Source organism: Mirounga angustirostris, unplaced genomic scaffold (genome assembly GCF_029215605.1).
Source record: "Mirounga angustirostris isolate CCGP_5_RB_7025 unplaced genomic scaffold, mMirAng1.0.hap1 SCAF_11, whole genome shotgun sequence".
Lineage (NCBI taxonomy): Eukaryota > Metazoa > Chordata > Mammalia > Carnivora > Phocidae > Mirounga > Mirounga angustirostris.
In genome coordinates this window covers 27749925-27776241 of record NW_026991719.1, presented here as the reverse complement: position 1 = coordinate 27776241, position 26317 = coordinate 27749925, and the positions used below count along the sequence as shown (strand labels likewise).

The following is a 26317-nucleotide window of genomic DNA, read 5'->3' as shown; positions in this document are numbered from 1 at the left end:
AAGAAACTACATCCCTTAGAGAGGCCTGAGTGAGGGTATGGAAAGAATGGGCAAAACAGTAGCTGGATTTCAGTCCATTAGTTCAGTTCTCAATACATCAGCAAGTATAGACATTCTTATGGTATGGGAAACTATTAGAGCCAAGGAATAGTTCCTTGACATCATAAAATTTATCTTTTTATTTTCCAGTAAGTACTCCATATTTTTCTTTTGGTGGCTTTTGATTCTGACCTTCATATTTTCTAGATTGTTTGGCACTTGGTCTGTAGTCAATCCAAACCATCCAATCCTTAATGGTGAACTTCAGTTTCAAGTATCACCCCTCCCTTAAAGCCATTCATGCTCATCCCAGCCGTGACTCATCTTTGTCAAACAATTACATTCTTTCTAGTATGATGCCAAATTACTTGATTGTGCTTTAGCCTTTCTCTGCAGCTACACTGTGGGTAAAATTAAAGCAGGGTATGCAAAGACTACCTCCTTTCTAATCTCTAGCAGTGAATGGCACAGTACAGAGTGGATATTAAGCACCAAAAGCAAATTCACTAATTGATATTTAGATCTTCAGAAAGTCAGATCAGTATATTTTTTGAAGTCTAAGATCATAATATTTTAAAGTCATACTTTTAATTTAAAATAAATGTTATACACCTGAAACTAAGGGAAAAATACTTCTGTAGGAAAAATAAAAATCTGTTCAATGAGTACAATATTTTTCCTAATGAAAAATAGAATTTATACAAATTATTTAATACCAGTTTGTTCTTGAATGCCAAATGTGAAGATTTAACTCTAGGTGTTTTTTACACTAAGTGGAAAGAGTGAATCACTTTTGGTGCTATTATCACCATGATAGTCACTGCTTTTTTCAAGTTCATATTAATCATGACAATAACTTTCATGTCTTTGAGTTGTATCCTATAATATTGGGGAAACTAAAGTGACACTAGAAATTATCTACATTCCCTATTTTATTCTTTTCATTAACGGAATGAAGTATCCCTAGACATTAAACATTTTCTCTTGAAAATTAGCTATAGAATTTTGGCAGATGTTTAATCCATAATAGTTGGTTGTGATCCATGAACTTTCTGCAACAATATTTCCTAAATTCAAAACTTCTAACCCTTCTGAGATTTGGAAATTTCCATGGTCCTTAATTGCATTTCCTGGCATAGAAAAGACAAATGTCTGTTTATGCACTTTTTATATCAAAGCCAAAACATAGTGTCATCTTTAAGACAGTCTTTACCAATCCAAATACAAAGTAAGATTCAACTTTGTGAGGTGTTATCTTTGCAAATAAGTAATCTCTGGTGACAAGCCACTAGTCTGAAATGAATGTAGGAAGGAGGGCGTGTTCATTTGCCTATCTTTCCATATCTTTGACAAATACATCTTGAGTATAAGTTTTATAAGGACAGAGACTTTCTCTGTCATTTTATTGTGCCTAGAACAATGGCCACCATATACGGTTGTAAAGGTTGTGTTCTACACAAGGATGCAGATGAAAGGAATGAAAGGGATAAAATCTAGCCCATGACCACACACAAGTCAAACTCTAGAGGGGCTGTTTTCATGCAAAGGAGGCATTTCTCATTAATTTTCTTAAAGACATTAAGTAGAATCACCTATGTCATTGCTACAAGAGTGATGCCTTTAGTAGGAGCTCAGTAACATTTATGATTGCTACATGAAGGAGTTCCTTCTATGAACAGCTAAGTTCACCCAGGTATTACAGACAACACCTACATTACAGCTAACCCTCTACACGGTAGCCAATAAGTGCATTTGGCAATAATTACTTGAATTTCAGGTATTTTTCTGTTGGAAAAGAAAAACACAAATACAAAAGATTATTTGGGGATAGGAGAAACAGTATCTTTGTGCACAAATTACTTTATACAGTCTTTTTACTAAATTTATTCCCCCTATTTTTGTGATATGAAAGGCAAAAACAAAATGTGTATATGTAGTGATTTTGAGTACAACAGACCTGAGGATGTGAAGGCAAGACAGCCATAGAGCATCTAGGAATTAAAGATGAGATACAAGCTGGGCTCATAGAGACCCACGCTCTCCGTCTCGATTACTTGGACCACCTCTGTTAGTCTCTGTGCATGTTTCATTTGCCTCTTTGCAGGTGGGTTCCCTCCTCTTTCTTACTGTTGCTGTTCCCAGTGATTTTGTCTTACTATGGCTTTGGTTTGCTGTGGTGAAAACATCTCTTCCATTTCTAAATGACTTAGCTGGTGTGTTATCACAGTCTCTGTATCTTTCAGTTAAACTTGTCGTGAGGATCTGGTCTGGCTTACTCCCTAGTGAAATGTCCCACAACTGTGTGAGGACAAGAAAGGGATCAGGGCAGAGACAGGGAAGTGCAAGATGGTCACCTGGTCTGCCATGATACATCAGCAGAAAAGGGCTAGGGGTAGAGCTGACTGTAGACATTTGTACCAGGATCACTTTTTTTATCAACTTTCTACATAATTTCTAATATTAAATGTGCTTGTTTTCAAGTTTTGTAAATCAAGTCTTAGAAAGTGGTGGTGCTTTCTTAGGGGTTTTCATATTACCTCTTTATTTTCACATACCTCTAATTGAAATTAAGTGTTTTGTTTTTTTTTTCAATGACGAATGTGAGCAGCAAACCCCAGTAATAGCTGCAGTTCCTGCAACTTTGCCATCAGTAAAAATGGCAGATAATTTTACATCACATTCTAGTCATTGTATAAATTTCAAGACACCAGTTATGGTCATCACTGCTTTTAAATTATCCTAAAGACCTGCTGCTAGATTATTGTAGTTACAATTGTTAGGCAAGAAGACAGTTATTACTATCTTACAGGTTTTAAAAAGATATTCTGTATATTGTTTTCCAGTAGAACTCCTTTTCTTTAAAATCCAGTGGACTTAAATTTATTTTTAAAAAATATTATTATGAGAGGGGCGCCTGGGTGGCTCAGTTGGTTAAGCATCTGCCTTCAGCTCAGGTCATGATCTCGGGGTCCTGGGATCGAGTCCCGCATCAGGCTCCTTGCTCAGCGGGGAGCCTGCTTCTCCCTCTGCCTCTCCTGCTCCCCCTGCTTGTGCACATTCTCTTGTCAAATAAAGAAATAAAATCTTTAAAAACTATTATTATGAGAAAGAGTCCTTATGTTTCACCAGATTCCAGATAGGTTTGTGGCACCAAAATGCTGAAATTTTCTACTGTAGAAATATAAGAGCACACTAATTGCTGAATTTTCTAAAAGCAGTTGCTTATTTGTGCATGAGGTTTCTAAGGTCTGTCTTCACCCAGTACATTTATAAATTAATATAAATATGTTTAGATGAACAATATGTATGTTTATCTGTTAAATGTAAACAATCATAAATAGAAATTCATCATGTTTCTGTATACATATATGCTTGTATATACCCAGTAAGGAAACTACAATGTATATGGTATGATTTTCATCATTCATAAAGACATATGGAAGTTTTAAATTATTGAAAAATCTTAACACAGTAACCATACTCACAGCCATTTCAAAGGCATTAAATCTAAAGACTAAAGCTCAAATACTGTCCTTTTCACAGGCTACTCAGAAAGAGATTGAGAAACAGAAGGTTCACCTGAAGAGTGTCACAGAGCTAGGAGAGGCCTTGAAAACGGTTTTGGGCAAGAAGGAGACCTTGGTGGAAGATAAACTGAGTCTTCTGAATAGTAACTGGATAGCTGTCACTTCCCGAGCTGAAGAGTGGTTAAACCTTTTGTTGGTAAGAGAAGAGCCTAGAGGATTTTCAACCCCTCTCCATTATGAGAAGGAAATTATGTATGCTTTGAATAATGACATTTATGTCTGCACATTCCTCAACTTCACATAAATGGTGGCTCTTAACACCTATAACTATATTTTAATATTTTGCCATGTCTCTGCTGTATTTTACATGGAGATCACACCTAAGTATGATTTGACTGATACTAAATTTTTTTGCCTTTTAACATTATAGAAAGTAGGAAAATCTTTTAAGAATATTATCTAACCAATATTATATCATGGTATATCTCTGTAAAATTAAGGAATACCGGAAACACATGGAAAACTTTGACCAGAATGTGGATTACATCACAAACTGGATCATTCAGGCTGAAGCACTTTTGGATGAATCTGAGAAAAAGAAACCTCAGCAAAAAGAAGACATACTTAAGGTAGCAAATAAAATATTATGAAAAGTAATTTTCTAACTGCACACCAATTATGTTGATCATCAAGGAGTTCTTAATAAGAATGAAAAAAGTTCTTCCTCTCTTCCTTCTTCCCCCCCCTTCCTATTTTCCTTCCCTCCCTACTTTCTTAATTCACATGGGAGTTAATGACTTTGAAGAGTTTTGTAATCTGGATATCTGTCCATATCCACCTCTCACCTAATTACACAAAACAAATTCTGATGACAAAGGGATTCCAGGATTTATTTTGGTGTCATTTTGCAAACCCCTGCCCATTTGACTACTTAGTACTGTGTTCTTATATCTAACATAAGGATCAGTTTCCCAGTATCATTCACAGCCTATCTGAGTAAACACCTGAAATCCAGTCATCTGGACATTTTGCCTATGCAATATCCAAATCTTCATAATTAGTAACAGTACTGAGCTTATATAAATCTGGATGTTTTTATTTTTAACTATATGTAAAATAAACATGGCTTTCTGTTCTCTGTGTATTGAAACCAATTATTAGGATGTCCTGAGTCATCTTTCTGAAAGGCAACTTAATCTTCATTAAAAAAAAAAAAAAGTGCTGCCTATAAAAGGATATGAGAGGTATAATGTGTGAATTTATCTTATTGATGCTATGTTATCTCCATTTGATAACATCTTTCAAAATTAAATAGGAAGAGTTGAATTTTAACAAATTTCATTTAAATTAATGATTCCTTATTTTGTTTTGCCAAAATAATGGTAATTAACTAGTGGGTTCCTATTTAACACTCAAAAATTGTAGTTTCTGTCTGAACAATTCATTTGTTTCTTTTTTATGAAATTACTCTTTTCCCAAGATTATAGTTTATTTTTAATGAAAAACTGTTGATGTATTTCAGGCTATCCCCAAAACATATTCACTCTGTTGTGTGTACCTTATCTTTCTCTTGTCCTTTGATGTGTAGTTAAGGAATGCTATCTTATGGTGAATTTCCTTCAAGGCCTTTGAAATAATAGGACCTGAGTTGTTTCACTTATACCCTCTCTGACCCCTTGAGTCAGGCAGAACCTTCCTCACTCCCTCTGTCTGTGACACAGAATCCTTATCTGTTGGAAAATCCATTTTTCCCCCATGACACTCCATATAATAAAAAGGAACTCGAAAGTACCCAGGAGGAATAGAAAATTGTTATTCAGCTACCTTTCCTCCTGAGCATATATTAAGGTTGCTCCACAGCTATGAAATTGAGTAGAGTTAAGATAAAATAAGACTAAATATTCAATATTATGATTGTTGTGGGCAACATAGAGAAGTCAGGAAAATATCCCTCATCCTTCCTCAGACTAAAAATAAGCCTAGACTCAACTTAAACAAGGACGGTGATCTATTTTCCTGAGATGGCACACATTCTCAGTCTCCTCTATTTTATGGAAGTTGGTTTTTTTCCTCCCTCTGTATTCCTCTGCATGTGCTCGTTCTTTCTTTCTCTTTCTCTTTTTCACTCTCTGTCTCTCTCTCAACTTCCATTTAATTACTAACGTCAAGCCCTGTCTCTTGCTCACGGAATATAGCGTTTAAAGGCTGAAATGAATGACATGCGCCCAAAGGTGGATTCCACGCGTGACCAAGCAGCAAACCTGATGGCAAACCGCGGCAACCACTGCAGGAAAGTAGTAGAGCCCAAAATCTCAGAGCTCAACCATCGATTTGCAGCCATTTCTCACAGAATTAAGACTGGAAAGGTAGGAAGATCTGCTCCAAGGTGGAAACTAGTGATAAATGATCTCTTGCGAAGGTTGCGCAGTACTCTGAAGGGGGCAAGCGACCCCCACAGCAAGGTTTTCAAAAAGAAAATGAAGGCCAAAATGTATATAAGGAAATTTTACCACTGAATCTCATGGGAGATCAATCTCTCCCCGCTACCCCCCACCAGTCTCCCTGTCTCTCTCTCTCTCTGTCATTTTTCCTTTCATGCCACAGCTATTCTAGAAGTGCATTCTGTACTGGTTTCCATATGTACTTTCAGGGGTAACCTACAGCAGAGTAACAAATAGCATGCTGCAGGCCAACAACAACAAAGCACAAAAGACATCCAACTAAGGAAAGCACTACTGACTTATTTTGCCAAATACAATATTGCTTGTGTGTAATATGGATCAAATATCCAAAATTGGGCCTTGTATATCTCCTGCATGATCTAGGGTGTTTGTATCTCTTTATTGGTTGTGCACATGTGTGTATGTGTGTATATTTAACTTGCTCTTGCTAACTGCCGATACTTACTGTGACGAAACCCATTAGGCTGCAATGACATGCTCAAGCCATGAAAACAAATGATTGCAAAGCTTATATATCTTAATTTTGTAATTTTATATGTCTATTTATATTCAATTTAATGAAGAACCAGGGGATATGGAACTTTTGCATGATAAACCTTTATATTTGTGTAACATTTAATGAAGACAAAATCTTACCTAATAGGTAGCTTGCAAAAATATATAAAAATATATAAATCCAACTTTTTTGGGTTAGTGTCAAGTTGCAAGGTAATTACCCCCAATTTTATAAAATGCCAATTGACACATTTTTCAATATATAATACTTTCAAATACAAAAATGTATATAAAATAAATATATGTATTTACATATACAGATAATTGCTATAAGTAATCTTAAGTGAGAAAATCATTTTTGAAATATTTGTGAGAAAATATGTAATATGTCAGGTAAGTGTTGACCCCTGGAACAATAGGACAATGTGCTTGAAAATTATTTTGAAAAATATGGATACCCAATAATAGCATGATTTACAATTGCTATATTTTCTAATGCATTCCAATGTATCACTGTTATATGTACTGGTACATATTTAAAAGAGTTTCTAAACTATACTGAAATGTGATTTGAATTTTAAATACTTTATACCCATGAAACATAGTTATCCTTCAGAACTCGCCTTCCCAAAGCAAAAAGGTATTAGCTTACCTTAATGCATTGCTTCTTCTTTGTAATGTTTAAGTTAATGAGTTAGTGATACTCATTTATGTACTATTTTAAGGAAGCTGTCCTCACCTGGAAAATATCTGAAAGGCTCCAAAATTTACTTTCACAGCATAATTGTCCTTTGTAAGAATTTACTCTGCTGTTTAAGACAATTGTTTTTACTTCTAGGGATTATCATTAGAGTATGTAATATCTAAACAACCAAAGGCTATTTCAGTCATCTTAAATGGATGCTAATACTTCATTACTAGGTTTTGTATTCCTCCTGTTGTATATATCAGTAAGCTAGAGAATATTTCAGAGAAAACAGGGTATTGTTTTCTTGATCCTTTCAACAGTAGATTGAGACAAGTTATGTCACAAGATTGTGACTTGTAGATATTGAAAAATGAGTAGAATTCAACCTGTATGATAGGAAGCTGCCAGACTTAGCATGGCCAAGAGGAGTTTGTGAATTTTCATCCTATGTTCTGTACACATTTGTCAGTTACTTCTATACATCATTCATTAGGTGAGCCACTCGCTGCACTTCTTTTATTTTCCTTACTGAAGAAAGGCATAAGAGATTTTAAATAAATATTTTCAATTATATATTAATTAACAAAAGAATCACATTGTCACTTTTCAAAATACTCCTTTTTCTCTAAATTAATAAAGATGACTGGATGCGATAGTGACCCCATTTGGGGGCTTTGAGAGATAATTATGCTCTGTCATCATGATGAAACCAAAAACATGGAGATAAAGCTTATCTGACATTTTGCTGATTTGTTCATTGCATTGTGCTAGTGTGGAAATAGGCACAGGTGCAAAAGATACTTAAAAATATCTGTTTACGAACACAAACTTAGTCATTGCAATCATCTGACATGCTTAATACTAGTACATCTTCATGGAGATGTTCAATTAATGAGGTAATTCCAGCAGTCACATAGTATAATATGAAGAGCAGTGGACATGGAAGATGGAATCCGAGGCGTAATTTTGTCAGCATTAGGCAGAACATGTGGTTTCTCTTAAATTCCATTTTAATGTTTATAAGATAAAGGAGTTAAACTAGATTAGTAATCCTTAAAAGGAAAGCATTCCACCACTACCCCCAGCCCCCAAGGGTTATTGTTTAGAACAGAATGTATAAAATGGATAGCAGGAGGGTTAGTGGATGGGTGATTTCTGTCCTTTTATCTTTCTTCTTCCTGTGGTAGGGTTCAAGAGATACAACTTATGTCCATAGAACATAGTGTAAAGTCTCTGGGTTAGATTAGCTAAAATTAGGAGTAATTAGATTAGCTCTTAATAGTTCTGAATTGTGACAGCCCAGTGATCTTTTGTTGATGTAATAAGGAATTTAAAATAATGACCTGTATGTGTGTTTGTTTACAGAGTATGGTAATTCTGGAAGTGCTGGAATTCTCAGGGGTGACTTGATCCCAAAGTCAAGCTCCTAATACAGTAGAGCTTATGCATGGGAAGATTGGGGTGGAGTATGCCCTTCTTATGGTTGAGTTTATGGGCAGGTTTTACTTAAAAGAATAATCTTGGAGAAAATCTACAGTGATTAAATAAATTAAAGTAGATTGGGAATATATATGGGTAGAAAAGAGACTCAGTATAAGAACTAACTTCAGGATCCTTTTAAAGGTCAAAGAGAAAGGGCACTTGAGTAGACAAAATTTTACCCTGAAAATTCACTGACAATCCCTGGATTCATTGTTTGGTGAAGAAGACAAAGTTTATGTCTTCTGCAAAGACTGTTCATGACAAGAAATTACAAAATCCGGAAGGCAGTGGCCACTGTGGTCCTCAGTTTAGATTGGTTGAGAACTTGTCCATCAGATGCAGCTCTCTCTAGTGGTAACTTTTAACCATTAATGAGGAACAGCATAGTGAAAGGAAAAAGTTTTTAGTTTCAAGCCACAGAACTTGCTTTGAATGTGATCATGGATGTGACACTTTACCTCTCAGAGCCACCTCAAGATTGTGGTAAAGATCGAATGACTTGGGCGCCTGGGTGGCTCAGTTGGTTAAGCGAAAAAAAGATCAAATGACTTAAGATATGTAAAAGCATACGTTTTAAAAACCTACATGTTACTTTATAAATACAAAATGGTAAAAATCCTTAATATCCACAATTATTTCCATTGTATTATATATTAGCTTTGAATGGCCAAATTTTGAGAATTGAGGCAGAAATTGATGGGAAAAAGAAATGGAGGAATGACTGATTTCTCCTTCTGGCCTCTGCTGGAAATGGGCTGGGATCAAAAAGATGTCTTTGCTATTTCCATTGTAAGGACCAGCCTTATAGATTATCAAGTGGACCAATATAAGAAATACTAGGAAGTTCTGCTTGTCCCAAATATGACATGAAATGCTACCTCTTCCTATTTCATTTAGGTTTATATCAGAAGTACCTGACTGCTTTGAGAAAGCTTAATTTCTCCTAATCTCTATGAAATCAGTTTGAGAAAATGGCAGTTTTAATGGGGATGGTCAGAATTATAGAAATGAATCAGTGGTAACTTCCTAACCCGGGTAAAGTCAATGAAATCAATGGGGGGAGACAATATGTCTCAACTCTTTCGGTTTTAGGGCTTCTGAACATGGTGGTGTAGCAGGGTGCTGATGAGGAAGATACTGTCAGGAAAAGAAGATAACAGGAAACAGATGCATAGAGGGCAGAAATAAGCTGACTACTTAGTGCTGTTCCTTATGGCAGCTCTACTCCTCTCCATCTTCTGAGAAGCCAAGTTGGAGAGGGGAGTCTGCATTTTGGGAGAGATGGTAGTTGAGGTAGATCTTAAAGGATTAATGAAGGAATGGTTGGGAAAAGGGACCAATATGAATGATCTCTTACGAACAGTGTAGTATTTCAGGTCATAATGTTTGGTTCTGTGGTACCTGTATTGCTAGCTAAGGTGTGATGAATTCAAGGAGCTTACTGTTTAATTGTGGAGCGAGGTATGTTCATGGATATTGGGCCAAGAATGAGTGTATGCTGAGTGAATTTACCAGCCACTCTAGCAACATAGAAGAGGTAGCAATTCAGGATAACCTATGAAAAAGCTCAAAGTGTATGGAGTGTTCAGTGGAGAGTACATTCAGTTTACTTACAAAATGTAGAGCATGGAGTGTGAAGCTTAGTTGTGGATGATAAGAATGAAGAGGATGATTAGACACAGTGTGGAGAGGTCATGACAACCAGACAAATAGTTTATGCTTAATTCAGTAGGCAATGAGGAGTTCTTAATGTTTTTTTGTTTTGTTTTGTTTTATTTTGTTTTGTTTTGTTTTCAGTGCACTGTTGAAAGGTTAGTCCAATAGTGGTTGGGAAGAGAATTCAACTGAATAATAACAGGAAGTAGGGAAACCAATTAGGAAGCCATGGTGATAGTCTAGATGAGAAACACTGAGTACCTCAAATAAAGGGATATCTCTGGGAATGAAAAGGAAGCGACAGTGTAGAGCAGTGACTTTCAAAACTTTCTGTACTTGGAGGAATTGTTAAAACACAGATTGCTGTCTATCGCCTGCCCCCACTGCCCACAGAGATTATCATTCAATAGGCCTTGAGTGTGGCCTGATATTTCCATGTCTAAGAAGTTTCTAGGTGATATCGATGCTAATGATCTAGGATCCACTTTGAGAACCAGTGGTCTACAGACATTAAGAACTAACCTAGACTTAAATTATTACATGCGAGGGCCAAAAAGATGGTGAGCTGAAAAATGGCTCAGAATTCAAGACTCATTGAGTATGAAAGTCTACATATGAGTTTCAAGAATAAAATATGCATCAAGATATATTTATCACATTATAATAATTTCAAAATAATGTTGACTAAACAGATTTTATCTAGCTATGTCCTATTAATATAGGTAATTACTTTGTTACAAGATATTATAAAACTTATATGTGTAATTTGCCTATTTAAATTGTCTTCATTTCTATGGAGCTGAAATGTTAAATTATTGGCCCTGCAATTGGTACCAACCAAAAGAAAGGTGCACTTGTTTTCTATGTCTTCAATTCTTTATTAAGATTTATGGCTATTGAGAAAAAAAAGAGTTATGTGCCGGTAGATATTTTATACCCTGTATCCTTTAATTTCCATAATGGGCCTTAAAATTGCTTTTAAAATTCATGTAAGCAGTTTCTCTATATGTATTTAGTGTAATTATCACATGAGATTTGGACAGTCTGGCATCATATGTGTAAATATTCATAGTTTTGTTGCTATTATAATTACAGTGTCAAGTTTTTAACCTCCAATCAGTGTTAGCAGATGGAAAAGTAATCGTTCTTTGGATCAGAGACTTTTCAAACACACACACACGCACACGCACAGCTATGAGAAAGCCAGTGAGTTTCCCATTTAATATAGAATATATCAGGGGAAAGAAAAAAAACCCTATATGGTTGGGTTAATCTATCTTAAATAGTGGCTTTATATGTGAAAAGTAATGTATGAATACGTTAACGATAGTTTAGACAAATGTTTTGGCTTTCCTAAACATTAGTGGGTAATAAATAATACCTCTTATAAATATGACCTAGAATGTCAAAATGAGATTTATTGGATTTGAAAATTTTAAGTAATATCTAATCTTCAGTAATCAACTTTATCAATACAAATATATTGATCTTTTTCCACTTTGTAGTCTCTTTCTAATTTAACACCTCCTCGGATAGAAGAGAACATGGCCCATTAATTGGTATGGTTATTCTTGTTTGCATATGTGTGTGTTCGTATGTGTACACACATATATAGTAATACATGTGTATTGTTGTACACATGCACATACACATACACACTTTTTAATAAAATTTTCTACAAAGAAATTATAACAGAAAACATAAATAAAAACTTTGGTAAAATTCCACAGGAATTGCATAATTTGTAGGGTACTAAAAATGTAACAATTACAGTTAATATCCTCAAATAATATTAACAAATTAATATCCAAGCCATGTAATACTATACCTGCTAATTTTATTTCGCTGAAATAAATAAGAAATGAGCCTTGCAACAGAATTCCTATATTAACAACTTCTCACATTTGTAGCTTGCTATCCCTTTATCAAGGTTAATTCTGTTGAAAATTTAGTAACAAATCCTTCTTACAATCATTTAAAATGTTTTCAAAGTAAATGTCAATCCAGTTTGGTGAGCAATGTCATTTGCTAGAACTAACTGGGTCTTATTAGCATGACATTTAAATACGTAAAGCTATTTGGTGATTCCTGATTGTTATCCTTTAAGAAGGAAAACTATTCCTCTGCTAAGTCATCATCGGATTCAAGTAATCATTCCTTGGACCAGGGACTTTCAGATATTTACAGGGGACTATGAGAGCCAGTGGGTTGCCCATGTTCTCACAGTTAGCGTGGTTAGAAAAATGTCAAATCCTGGTTCATTGCTTTGTCTACTCCAGCATGCTGAAACCCAGCATACTTTATTACCTCTGTTTATATTATCAGGTATTTATTGTCAGTTTATATGTTAATATAAACATGTCTAATTTCACCTAAAAAAAAAAAAAAACAATGATTTCAGTGCACTTCTTTGTATTAAAAACAAAAAGAATTGAACAAAAAAGCAGAAATGAGAGAGGAAAGAAGAAAGGGAAGGAGAAAAAAGGAAGAAAAGAGAAAAGAAAAAACACACAGTTGTCCAAAGTGTTGTATTTTTGCTTTTAATTCATTTGTTTCCCTCATATATTTTTACAGTGCAATCCTTCCTTCTCCTATTTCAGCTGCTACTTCTGAACTCATTTAATCATGAGGTAAAGAAATATTCCAAGTTATATTTAACAAGAAGCAGGCAGTGGGCTGATTCTTGAACCACCAATATATCTTAACCAATCAATATATTTTCTATCTAATTCTGAAAAGTATGACCATGAGATTAATCTCATCAATTCAAAAGCTGATGTACTGGGTAACATCCTTTAATTAACTCCACAAGGTTGGGAAGTTACCTCATTTTCACATTCTCATCCTCAAAGCATCAAAGATAAACCAGTACCTTAGCTAACTAGTAAAAGAATCTAGCCAATATAATGTCAGTCGAGTCAATTAAATTTCTTAAATTTAATTTCTCATGTTTTTTTGGAGTTTGCTCTTATGAATTTAACATAAGTGAGTGAATGAATCTATAAACTGTGATTATCTTCATTCTAGATAGGTCTTCTAATATGCGTATTTTTCTTTGTAAGTTTTCTTTCCTCTCCAGATATTTGGATTTGAAATAACTCTTCATATCATATCAGTACTATGTCTTTTCTGTATTACAGGATGTTACTGGTCCTTGAAACTTTATTCCTTTTGGTTTCCATGAATTATTTTATTTTTTATACCGACATTGTAATGATAAATAAATTTTCAAAGCTGCAGAGTGGAAAGAGGAGACTGATTTGAAGCATTTTTAAACCAATCTATAGCACTCAAATTATTTATTTGCAATTTAGATATTAGTGTAATTTGAATGTAGTGGCCATTTATCACAATTATTGAGAGTACATAGTCCATATGAACAAATGTTTACTTTGCTGTCTGTGTAAACACAGTCATTATTATGTTAGTATATCTATGCACGTTAGAAGTAATATTTAAAAGTAAGGTTACAATTTAAAAATTATAAAGTGTATCTGAGTAATTTGAATGCTTCCAATTTATAGTGAATCCATTTGTAATTAATTTTACCTTTTTCAGTATGTTATTGTTTGTTAACTTGTTATATAAGTCACCTTTAATGCTAAGACTTTAACAAAGCCTTAAATTTCATTAATCCTAAATCATACAGCAAAGCACAATTAATAGCTGTTAAGCAAACTGAAACATTAAAAAATCAAGGAAAACAAAGTGTTGTCTTTCTCAGTTTCTCTGTCTCTTCTTTCTTTTGTGTCCATTTATCTGTTTATTAAACTTTCGTATGTTTTACTTTATTTGTATTTTGTATGACTACACAGTCATGTTAAAGCTGTTAAGATGAAAAGGTAAGTAAAAAATTAAATTGTGCAGAACCTATGCCTGGTTTATATTCTTCCCTACCATATTATAATCTTTGTTTGATTATTTTCTGTGTATTCTAAACCTATCTTGTGTACATTGTCTAACTTTGTGTAATTTGTTGTGATTCTAGTCCTCTGTGGTCATATATTTTCTTTGAATTCAATAGAAGTAATTTACATAATAATTAAGATGATTTATCCACATTGCTTTCAATCTTTAAGTAATTTATCATAATTCTGAGTTTAAAAAACAGGCATTATATACTTTATATGTTTTAAACTTCGGTGACTCACGAGTAAGCTATTAAATTATGGAAGCTTGCTTATTATGCATTTCTTTGATAAACTTGTATAATAATTCTAAATTATAAAACAACAAAGACCAAGTATTGATATATAAAAAAAATTGGTTAGAGAAGTGCCTGCCATATTAGAATTGTTATGACCTAATGGTAAACCAGTGAACTCTTAAGGAAGCATCTAAATTTTCCCAACTCCTTGTATCTGAACAGAGTATTAATCACACAGATGTCAAATGGCTGATCTGATCCGGTCAATAGTATAGCCAAAATAATCGGGTTGAGTACTTATGGTTATTTCCATCACAAAATTGGTCACTGGTTAATTCGATTAATATATTGGATGTTCTAAAACTAGTAGTTGGTATAGTAAGTACCTTTTCTATACAAAAAAAAAAAAAAAACAGAAGTTATATTTGCTATGGAAAATAGAGTACATAAGATATATTCTGAACTTCAGGGATTAAAAAATCTACTGGTGAGACAAAGCATAAAATGTTGAAAGTGAAATAACATTACATTCAAATATGTAAGAGATACTGAAGTACAATGTAGGGTACTGTACACATTAAATGAGGAATAGAGACTCCTGATAGATCATGTGGAACCCATTCCCATAAGTTTTCCTATCCCCAGAAGGCTTCTGGAAAATTCCTCTCAGAGAACATATCTGAATGCAAGTGAATAAGATGGACATTGTAAGAATTGTCTAAATCCACTAAAATTTATTGACTAAAACATTAGCATCATGATTCTCATTAGTAAGACATTACTCTTGTGATAGATTTCAAACTAATAATGAGCTATTTGTTCTTTTCAAAGTCATAATAATAATAATTACTACTGATCTGTACTGTCTGAAAAGGTAGCCACGAACCACATACCTCTGTTGAGCATTTGAAATGTGGATACTCCAAATTAAGATGTGTAAAATACATAGTGGTTTTTGAAGTCTTAATAGGAGAAAGTGAATGTAAAGTATCTTCTTAATTTTATTTCAATTATAGGCTTATATGATATTTGGGGAAATTAGGTAAATAAAATATATTATTACAGTTAATTTCATCTGTTTCTTTTTACTTTTTAGTATGGCATCTAGAATATTTAAAATTATATATATGACTTGCATTATATTTCTATTTAGCTGCATTGCTACAGACAAAACCCTTTGAATTCAGAGAAGAGAATTCACTATAAGATGATAAAATTTTAGGGAAGTATTCATGTGAAAAGTGTCTTATTCCTAACATATCCTAATACATCATCATTCTGCCTCTGCTTGTATATTTTCAGCAATGGGAAACTCACTATTTTAAAATTAGTGCTTTTAAGAAAGAAAAAAAATATGGCACTAATCAGTTGTTCCTGTATTAAACTAAAATTGAGGCTCCAAGTAATTTCTACCCATTGATTCAAGTTATTCACTTTGGAACCACACAGAATAATTCAAATCCCTAATCTGTATAATGGCCTCTTAAACAAATGCAGAGTAATCCTTGATCAGGAAATCCAGACCCTACATATACTACTAATAAAAATCTAAGTTTGCATTATCTTGCTTGATTAATTAGTAAATCATTTTGTAGTAGTATTTCCTAAAAGCTATTTGTATCTGCTTATATTGTTCTTGTACTTTGTGGTATCACTGTTGCTAGCATTTGGCCAATCAGGTCTTTTCAATTTTATACAACAAAAATTGGGTTATTTAAAATTCTAGACCATTCAAGAGTTCCTTGAAATGTTTATTCTACTACCCCATGATTAGTCATTCATTTACTTAGTTTGTCGGGCAATATTCATTTATGAGTGCCTACTATGTACCAAGAATGACTCCAGGTTGAACAAGACTTGATAAATACCTTACCTTCATGGGGTGTTCATGGAACTCATCCTTCTCATTGCATGTCTTTTTGCATGCTTTTTGTGTCTCCAAATATTTCCTGATGAAAATACTGCACAGAGCAGAACAAATACAAAGCCCTTTGGCATCTTCTTTGAAACTACCCTCTGCATTAATACAGATTAATTAATCAACCAGTTTTGTTGTTCAGAATGACACAGTGTTACCAAACTGAGTCTCAGTTTCTCCATGCTCACCTTTGGAATTTAATGATTTTGTCAGTTACCTTGGTAAAATAGAAATGCTCTGTCAACAAGCATTTATTTTATCCTTCATAAACCATATGTTTTCAAAAGAGGATCTTTTAACGGAGTCAATGGATGGGTACGATTTTGAGAGGAGACCGAGTCAATACTTGTCGAGCATTTATCGTATGTCATATGGATACATAGGATTTGGGGAGAAAATGATAACCCATATTTATTGAGCATTTATTGTGTCTCAGACAGCATTCTAACTACATTTGATCCTCATAACAACCCTATGAGGTAGATATCCTTCTTATCTTCATGTTACAAATAAAGAAACTGGAGCTCAAGGAGGACACATAACTTGTCCAAGGTCCCCCAGCTACTAAATGGTGGAGCCCAGATTCAGTCTTGGCATTCTCATGCAGGAGCATAGGCTCTTCACCAGAAGATTAAAAAAAAAAAAAACATTCTAAGGGCCAAGAAGTAGGGAAGTACCCAGAGTTCACCAATAGGCCTGTAAGAAAGCTTGATATTAAGAGCACTTAAATAAGGCTAGAAAGGTCCTTGGGGCAATATTAGGGGAAGTCTTGACTATCATGCTGGAGTTTAGACTTCATTCTACTTACACTTCTTGAATAGAGAAATAACTTAATGAAAGCCATGTTTTTGGAATATATTGAACTGATCACAGTGCACAGGATGGAACTGGTCATGTGAGAAGGAGATTATACCCCTGTAAGGAGGTTATTGCCTTAACTCCTGTGTAAGGACTACAAGAGATGATATCTCTGGGAATAGAAAGCAAGTAGATCATGGTGAATGAATTCACAATTATTTGATTTGATTAGATATTAGAGTGAAGTGTTGAAAAATAACATGACTCACACTTTAAGCCTAGATGACTGAGGAACAAAAAGGTCTTCTATTTACAGAACTAGGGAAGTTGGTGTTGCAAGCAGCTTGGGGGGAAAGATAATGAGCTCATTTCTAGACATGTTGAACTCTAAGTGAGAAATCGGCTGGCTATTGGAAAGTCTATGTTGAATTCAAAAATTCAGCTTAAGATGAATATCTGGGAGATACTGTGAAAGCTATAGTTAAATTTGGGAAGATAATACAATGCATTAGGCAAGGAGTATTGATAAAGATGCTTGGAGGCCCAAGTTCTGAGCCTTTGAAACTACACCCTGTATTTGATTATGGGGAGAGAGGGTGAGCTAGAGAGGTAGCATGTGTAGAAGTAAAATAGATAAGTATGTCTGCAAATGGACCCATGTTATTTTGACACCCAAGCACTCAATAAAAGTTATTTTAAAAATACCTATTGTTGTATTTTCACATAATTATGTAGAACAATGCAGTTGCTCTAATTAAATATTAGCAAATGTGAACAATTCAATAACACAAAATAGTATCAAATTAAGATTGTTTAGTTATGATTCGAAAAGTTTTTCATCTTTTTGCATTTATAATACTTTGAGAAATATGTTTTAAAAGTGTAGAGGTATGTTTATAATATAGCGGTGGAAACATCCCTTAAGCATATTTACAATACTCCCATTCTGTACTGGTTCAAGAACCAACTATGACATTTCAAATTGCAAATGTTCATTAGGATTTAAAAATAATACTGAAAATAAGTCACTTTTTAAAAAAGAGCCCATAAATCCTTTCTGGTGTGTGTAAAAGTGCCTGACAGATAAGTGTCTATTTGCGTTGTGTGTGCGAATCACATTCTCGTTAATATCATTTGATTATTCACTTTTTCATGAGTAGATATTTGGTTTTTCCTTGAACACTTATCTTTATTGTCCTCTAGGAGATGCTGTTTAATAAAGAAAGAGTAAGATTATGACTGGGAATGTGATGGGGAACAGTAGGTAGGGACCAGACTTGATGCATGCCGTCGTCCTGGCATAAAACACCAGGGGTCGTTCCTGAATTGGTTTTACAAATGGGCAAATGTTTAGCTCTGTAAGAAAATAAGATTTCTATATGTCATCTATGAGTTTTCAGAAGCTATCAGGTATAAAATATTTTTTAGTGTTTTAATGCAAAGAAATTGAATACAGGGTAAAGATCAATAGCATATTTATTTTATTAACTGTTTGAACTTTGATAATTAAATCTTGCCTACTCTTTTGAATATATATTTAATTTCCAATGTATTTTTAATCATCACTCCTCTTCAAGTGGTTTCTTTAGAAAAAAGGGGCTTTAAAGTTTTTTGAGACTGGTCAATATGAATTTCAAAATCAAAGAAACTGTGATGTTTGTAAAATTGAAAAATATATATTCAGATTTTTTATGTGAAATATTCTGGGTTCATTCATTTGAATTTTTTGTGCTACCAAAGAAAGTATTCCTAAGGCAAGCTCATGGCATTGCTTGTCTTATGAGAGCGTGCCTGTCAAATTTTCCATGCTAAAAATGTCATTTAAAATATTGGAGCAGATTGCCATGTAGTTTTTCTGAGGGTAAGGAGACAATTCTGCTTTTCTACCTGAGGTTACTGTTACTTGTGAATGAGGCAATTTCTGATAAGACATATTTACACAAATGGTATTTATATCAGAATATTTTAAATAAGATCAAATTCAACTTTAGAATATGAACAATTAGCTCAAATATATGGAAATGAACTTTTGTTGAAAAAAGAGAATGACAAATTGCATTATCTTGCATATATGTTCAGCTCTGATGATGTTAAATGTTTGTCTTTATTTGCATCCTCAGGTACTTTCCCAGTTGTATTTCAAAGCCTTCATAAAATATAATATGGAAACATAATGCATGTCATTATTTTAGCAACAGGAGGTTGAACAAATGTAATTTGGGGGGGTTATGTTTCTAATAAAAAGTAATTTTGATTTAAATTAGCACTATCTTTTTTTTTAGGCCTCCATTCCTTTGAAGGAATTGGAGCAGTTTAACTCAGATATACAAAAATTGCTTGAACCACTGGAGGCTGAAATTCAGCAGGGGGTGAATCTGAAAGAGGAAGACTTCAATAAAGATATGGTAAATTGGTTGTGATAAAAGTATGAATGACCTAGGAGGGGAAATGAATAAATATTTGAAAATAAATTAGATAACTCAAGTCTCCAACTAAGTTCTTGGGACATACCTTGCACATTTTGTGATTCTAATGATTTATTACAAATGCAAAGTATTCTGGTTGAATGTTTATTATGAATGCCAGATTACTGTGGTATGGTCACATAGGAGCACTTGTAGATCCTAATAAGTAGTTCCACAGTTTTGCTTTGACCTGTACTATTTTCAAACTCAGAGGACAAAATGTAATGGAGGGAAAAGAGTTAAATTAGAAAATAAATTGGAAACTTAATAAGAAACTCAGCCATCAAGGATGGATGGTGTTTTGTGTCAGTCATGATTTTGGTAATATAACGTTTATTTCAGAGGGAGGGTATTAGACACAATATAAAAATTATTTATTAAAGTTTACCACAAAGTGGTTTTCACAAAAAGTTGATGAAATAGTACAATAGATGTCTAAAATATGTATAAATTCATGCTGCTTATTTCATGGGAGTAAAGAAATCTAACCATGTGGGCTGTTCCCAAACTCATAACATTCTCCTTCAACCCTGATTAATTTCAAAATGTCTATTACATTTCTCTCTGGCTTGAATATTTCTGCATCACACCTCTTTTCACTGACTTTTTTCTCCTTCCACATCCTTGTCACAATTTCCTTTTCCCTCTTCCACAGCCATCATCAATATGGCATTCTTAACTTCTACATATATCATGCTTGAGATTTCTCAGACATGTATCAATGTTAGGAACTTCTCAGACAATGCTTTAAAATGACATTAAAAGGCAATATATGAATTTTAGATAGTAGGCATGTGAAGCAATAGGAAAACTATTTTCCACCAATCTTAGTTCGCACTGGTATCAATTCTGAATTCCTAGAGCTGCCTGAATCAGTCGGTACTCCCCATGTATGGGGTTTGGTGGCTTTGCCAACTCAGCTCAACAAAAGAAAGCCAAGAAGAGGCTTTCCAAGATGCTGAGGTACAGCTACCTCTCCTTCGTGTCAAAGAAGAAACCAGAGGGCGCTGAGGTGAAAAAGAAAGAGTACTGTTTACCTCGGGCTGTTCACCAACTCTGCCCTATGGCTAGCCCTTACCTGCTATGGGAGAAGAAGTGAAGCAGGTTTTTGTTGTTGTTGTTGTTTATTTTTTGTCCTCAGCCCCAGCAAAGGAAAGACTAAAAGGGAAAGACTTTTTAAAATAAATAAGGTCTTTCACAGATTATAAACATATGCCCATGTTATTTTATTACACTAGTAATTGACAAATCTCAGATAAAATGCCATTCCTCTGAAAAAATAAATAATTCTTCAGTTGTGTATAGCAGTTTAAATATGCACTGCAGATTTAGATAGGTAGCATTTGAGTACTATGGATGATTACACACAAATACACATACATGTGACTTTAAAAAATTGTCTAATATTTGTTGTTCTTAGCTCATTAGAGTACCTTGAGTACCACTGCAGGGTGAACCTCCTCAAAAGGAAGTTTTCATATACTGAGTTGAAAGAAAGATAGGAAACTAGAAGTGAAAAATCAAATGGTCATATATGCTACCATATTAGACTGGCACTTATTCAAATAGTTTTCTTTCAAAGTAAATGAAAATATTATTCTTGGAGTTTAAAAACTAAATGCATACCAAAAATAATTTTCAAGGAATTTTCCTAATCTCTATTTTAATACTTACTGGATTGCATTTATTTAAAAATAACATGCATATCTGATGTATTTTTAGAAACTAGTTGCAATATTCAGCAGCGATTGAACACATCATTTTTTAATAATGCCCTAATATTTGTGCTAAATTTGGACATACAGGTTATTTAAAGTAGGTGACTAGAAATTAGTGTACATTTAAAATATGTTCACTTAGGAGTGAGTGTGTTAAAATGTTAAGAATCGTTGCCATCTGACATGCATCCACATCCATGTTTTACATGGGTTAGGTTACATTATAGATGACACGTTTAGTTCACTTCTCCAAACTAATTTCAGGAAATCTACCAAAAATCAAAGCCAGAAGAATGCTCCACACCAATTGGTACCTTGTCTGAAATGACAAAGTACCTTACAACCTTATCTTCCTACAAATGCCCCCCATCAGGTGTATCCTTTTGAACTGGTAGGCGTCCTTCCTAGATCCTTCTTTTCAAAGCTCAAGTAAACCATATAAAAGCAAAACTATGAGCATAGTATCTTAGAATAACTTTCCTGGAAAGTCTTAAATTGGATTTTTGTGTGTGTTTAAATAACATTTTTTATTATCTCTTTTTAACGATGTACAGCTTTTTAAAAACCAAAATGAAGACTGTACTTGTTGTTTTTAATCAGAGTGAAGACAATGAGGGTACTGTAAAAGAATTGTTGCAAAGAGGAGACAACTTACAACAAAGAATCACAGATGAGAGAAAGCGAGAGGAAATAAAGATAAAACAACAGCTGTTACAGACAAAACATAATGCTCTCAAGGTATTAGAGCTAAAATTATAATATACCTTGCCTGTGGTTTTTTTTTTCATATGTAGGGTAAACTATATTGTGCATAAATAAAATCTGCTTAAGAGTCTTAGTCACCAGAAAATACATTTTTTTTCCTGTTCAGTGTGTGTGCTTTATTTAACATTTTTGAGTGGTGTCTTTGATTTTGAAAGAAGTGTTGCTTAAAAAATTGTTTTGTTTTGTTTTTTTTGGCTGAGACAAGTTTTTCTGAGTAGTGCTTGGAAAATATTATAATGCATTATTCATTGTGTTTATACATTTAATTTTCTGATATAGTTATTTTTACATTACTTTTACGTCTGTCTTGAATGACCTGCTTAACCGCCAGAATAACCAATTCATATTTTTGTGGGTTTTCTGCTGCCTATATTTTATTGATTTTATCTAAAGTAGGTCCAGTTCTGGTAATCTAATATTTGTTTAATAAGGCCTGGGATTCTACTTAATTTTTTTTTCAATTAACTTCATTTTGCCTTTAAGAGAGTCACTCGTTGCAACTAACTAAGTGTCTAGAGAGTCTAATTTCATTTACAAAGGAATCCTCAAAAATAATGTCCTTGAAGAAGAACTGGCACTCTCGTATGAACCAGTGGTAGTGTATAGCCTCAAGCACCCATGTGACTCATCTGGATGTGTGCAGAAAGGACAGAATAGTGTTGGTTTTTCTATAATAATATTTAGGAAGTTCTTGACACTGGACTTGTGAAGAGTTTTGTGAAATAACCTTTTATTTTTTTAATGTGCTTTTCAATATCCCCTATTGGCATGCATGGCTGATTTTCTAATACTGTTAATTGCCAAACTTTTCATTGTAAATCACTCTCGTAGAGCTATGTAGTTATGCGGGTAGATCCACCTAGTAGGTGGATGAAGTCTGCTTTCTGTATGCAAATAAGAGTATAAAACCTTTCCCCATATAGTCAGACAACCAAATAAACACTGCTGAGAATGTAATTACACAATATTGTGCCTGCAAGGAATCCACAAGGAAAGTCTAATTGGCCAGCAGGTGTTCTGAAGGTAACTGCTGATAAATATAGTAAATAGAAAAGGCCTCTTTCTTGAGGGAGTGTAAGAGCAAGCCATAATGTGCTTTGAAAATCAGAAAGCTCTGTAATTCACACACTTCCAACTGTGACCAGGCTTTCCAAAGCATCAATAGTGGTCATATGATGATATGTGTCCTACTGCACAGCAGTGTTTAATGGTTATCTGGCATATCTCTAAAGAAATCTATATAATGTCTCTAAATATCTTTACACATTACGCATCACCTTGTGCTTAGGGAATGAAAGGAGTTTGAGATTTTATGACCACAAGCCCTTTCTCTTGGTGAAGATGTGAGTTGTGTCACGAATAAGACATGGCTCAGCGCTCATTCACGTGGCTTTATCCTGGTACCTTTGAAAAAAGCAGCATTCCATCTGGCTCATCCCAGGAATTTATTACCTCCACAGGAGGTTTAGAAATTCAACTAAAAATGTAAACTGCAGTGAATTTTACATCCTCAATTTTGAACAAAATGAGAATGAAATTTAGATCATTCTTGCAAATAAATGTTAAAAGTGATTATGAAAATCTGCTTCACTTGCCAAACTAATCTACACCACCAAATTCAGTAACTATATTAACCTGCCAAGTGGCTCCAGTTCTAGTCCTTATGAAATATTTCAAAGAAGGTCAGAACTTTTCCAAAGCAATGAATATTTCAGCAGTTCTTTGATTTTCCTTATTTTCTTTTGCTCCAGTTAAATCTGTACGTGAAACCCTAATTACTAATGTTCTGAAGAAATGAAAGCTGTATTCTGAACTCTTACGTTCCCTTGTGTTATCATAAAATGGCATTACAACAAATTCTATTGATCGGGGAAGACATTGGGTGTGCTTGTAAGGAGCAAGATGATAAATTGCCCCCCTTTGTTGATTTATTAAGCAGTTGCCCTTATTTATTTCATCATGTTGATTGGAAACCATGCACTTCCCTTTTCTTTTTAAGCTAATTCATCATTTTGCATTTGGAACATGATTTGATATAATAAGAAAAAGTTGGCCATGGAAGCCTGAAAAGAAAGAGCATTTTTATAATAGTTGTCATTTTCATGTACACTCATAGATATGTATCTTTCACACTTCTATGTATATAGCTCAAAACAATTTATATGGTAACTAGGATGATTTCATGTTTCTAATCACAAAATATTCATGGCCAATGAAAATTTTTATGAGGACTGCTAAAACCATGAATGTAGTTGCTTCGCTATGTAAACTTAAAATTTTGTTGATGAACCCAGGGCTGAAGATACAAATTTTAGAATCTGTATCTATTTTAAAAGTCAAATACAAATTCATTAAATTTGTGCAAGTGTCTGGTTAATACAGGTGTATTCATCTACTAAACTATTTCACATAGACTACACGATAATTTAGTTGACTCATTTAGTCAATTAAATAAGACAAGATTTCTGAACAACTATGCACATGTCAGGAGAAAATACTTTAAGTGGGTTGTTCAGTTTCCCTTAGCTTTGTGTGAATAGGTCCTGCCACAAAAATACCTAATTTCATCATCTCTTTGTATATTCAGCATTTAAATGTGAATTTAAGTGAAGCTGTACAAGAAGATGAGGGGTTCATTATTTGTAAATAACTACAGCCAGAAGTGTACTATACATATATATTGATATTTTAATAATATCTGCACCATGAACAGGATTTGAGGTCTCAAAGAAGAAAAAAGGCTCTAGAAATTTCTCACCAGTGGTATCAGTACAAGAGGCAGGCTGATGATCTCCTGAAATGCTTGGATGACATTGAAAAAAAGTTAGCCAGCCTACCTGAACCCAGAGATGAAAGGAAAATAAAGGTAATGTTGTTTTAGAATGTCAATACTAGATTTTATTGCTACAATTTAATTTCTTTATCTTAACATGTGTGGATCGTATTTAAAATCATTGATGTTGTTTCCTCTCTTAGTGTTCTCTCTGATTTGCTGCATTTCCTTGTATTGTGTTTTGTTTTGGTAAATGTATTGTATTAAGTGTTTTTTAAATTGACATAATGTGAAATGAATAAAATGTTTTATCTCTAGACAATGTAAAATGAATTAAGAAATGTCGTATGGTTTCTGGTAAACTTGTAATTGACTTTGTGTATCTTTGTTCCAGATGAACAAATGATTTATCGGTATATGGACGACTTCTTTCTCATGTTAGCACATTCATTTCATCAGAGCATCTTCACACATCAGTGTCAAATCTCTATAGATTGATTTGCATATTGTCCGAAGATGTTTTTTTTCTGTTATTATTTCACACTTTTTATTTTGCTTCGTTCTCTGTTGAGCTCCTCAGAACTTTAAAAAAGAAAATAAATAAGCACTGACCCTCTAAATTATATTCTATGTGGATGGTCCCTAAGAAATAATGAGTAGGCACTCCAATTTGGGTTAGCCCCCAAAACACCAGAGGAATTGAGAAGAAAGGAAAATGTTAGATGAATTTAAATATTTTACTAATTAGCATATCTAAAACTGAGCATTCGAAGGATAACTGAAATAACATTTGGATCCTTGGGGGAAGATGACAGTGATGGCTTCCATAGTTGTAAATCACGGAACATGACAATAAAATGACAACAGCCTTTGAAATTTCTGAGAGAAGTGTGTGCTGCTTGCGGGTTGGTTGATGTGGTTAGCTAACTGCCCTGGGCCCTGTATTGGTTTTGCTCAATAGGAAATTGACCGTGAATTGCAGAAGAAGAAAGAGGAGCTGAATGTGGTGCGCAGGCAAGCTGAGGGCTTGTCTGAGGATGGGGCCGCAATGGCAGTGGAGCCAACTCAGATCCAGCTCAGCAAGCGCTGGCGGGAAATTGAGAGCAAATTTGCTCAGTTTCGAAGACTCAACTTTGCACAAATTGTGAGTTGTTACTGGCAAACCCACGTATGTGTTTGCAACTGCTACCCTAATAACAGAGGCCTACTAACAAACGGAAAAAAAAAAAAAAAAAAAACTGGGTGCAATTTCAGACTTCTAATATGCGTTCTGAAAGTGAGCAGTTTCCCCTCACCTCGGGCTCCTGCAACGCTAGTGATTAGTTTTTCAGATTAAGAACACAATAAATCAACTCACAAAGGGAACAGGCCCTTTATCACAAAC

The 26317-nt window shown here is 34.0% G+C and overlaps 1 protein-coding gene across 10 annotated transcripts in view; it reads left to right on the top strand.

Annotated features, from left to right (window-relative positions):
• The window catches only part of DMD (dystrophin), a 2113108-nt gene that overhangs the window by 898885 nt on the left and 1187906 nt on the right, over positions 1 to 26317 (top strand). For 9 of the 10 annotated variants that reach the window (XM_064573900.1, XM_064573902.1, XM_064573899.1 and 6 more), the window contains 7 exons: positions 3583 to 3762; positions 4067 to 4195; positions 5762 to 5932; positions 19495 to 19617; positions 21996 to 22133; positions 24874 to 25026; positions 25895 to 26077. In XM_064573900.1, coding sequence (XP_064429970.1) covers positions 3583 to 3762; positions 4067 to 4195; positions 5762 to 5932; positions 19495 to 19617; positions 21996 to 22133; positions 24874 to 25026; positions 25895 to 26077 — 1077 coding nt within the window. The remainder of the gene's footprint in view (positions 1 to 3582; positions 3763 to 4066; positions 4196 to 5761; positions 5933 to 19494; positions 19618 to 21995; positions 22134 to 24873; positions 25027 to 25894; positions 26078 to 26317) is intronic. The other variant, XM_064573903.1, reaches the window with a different exon arrangement.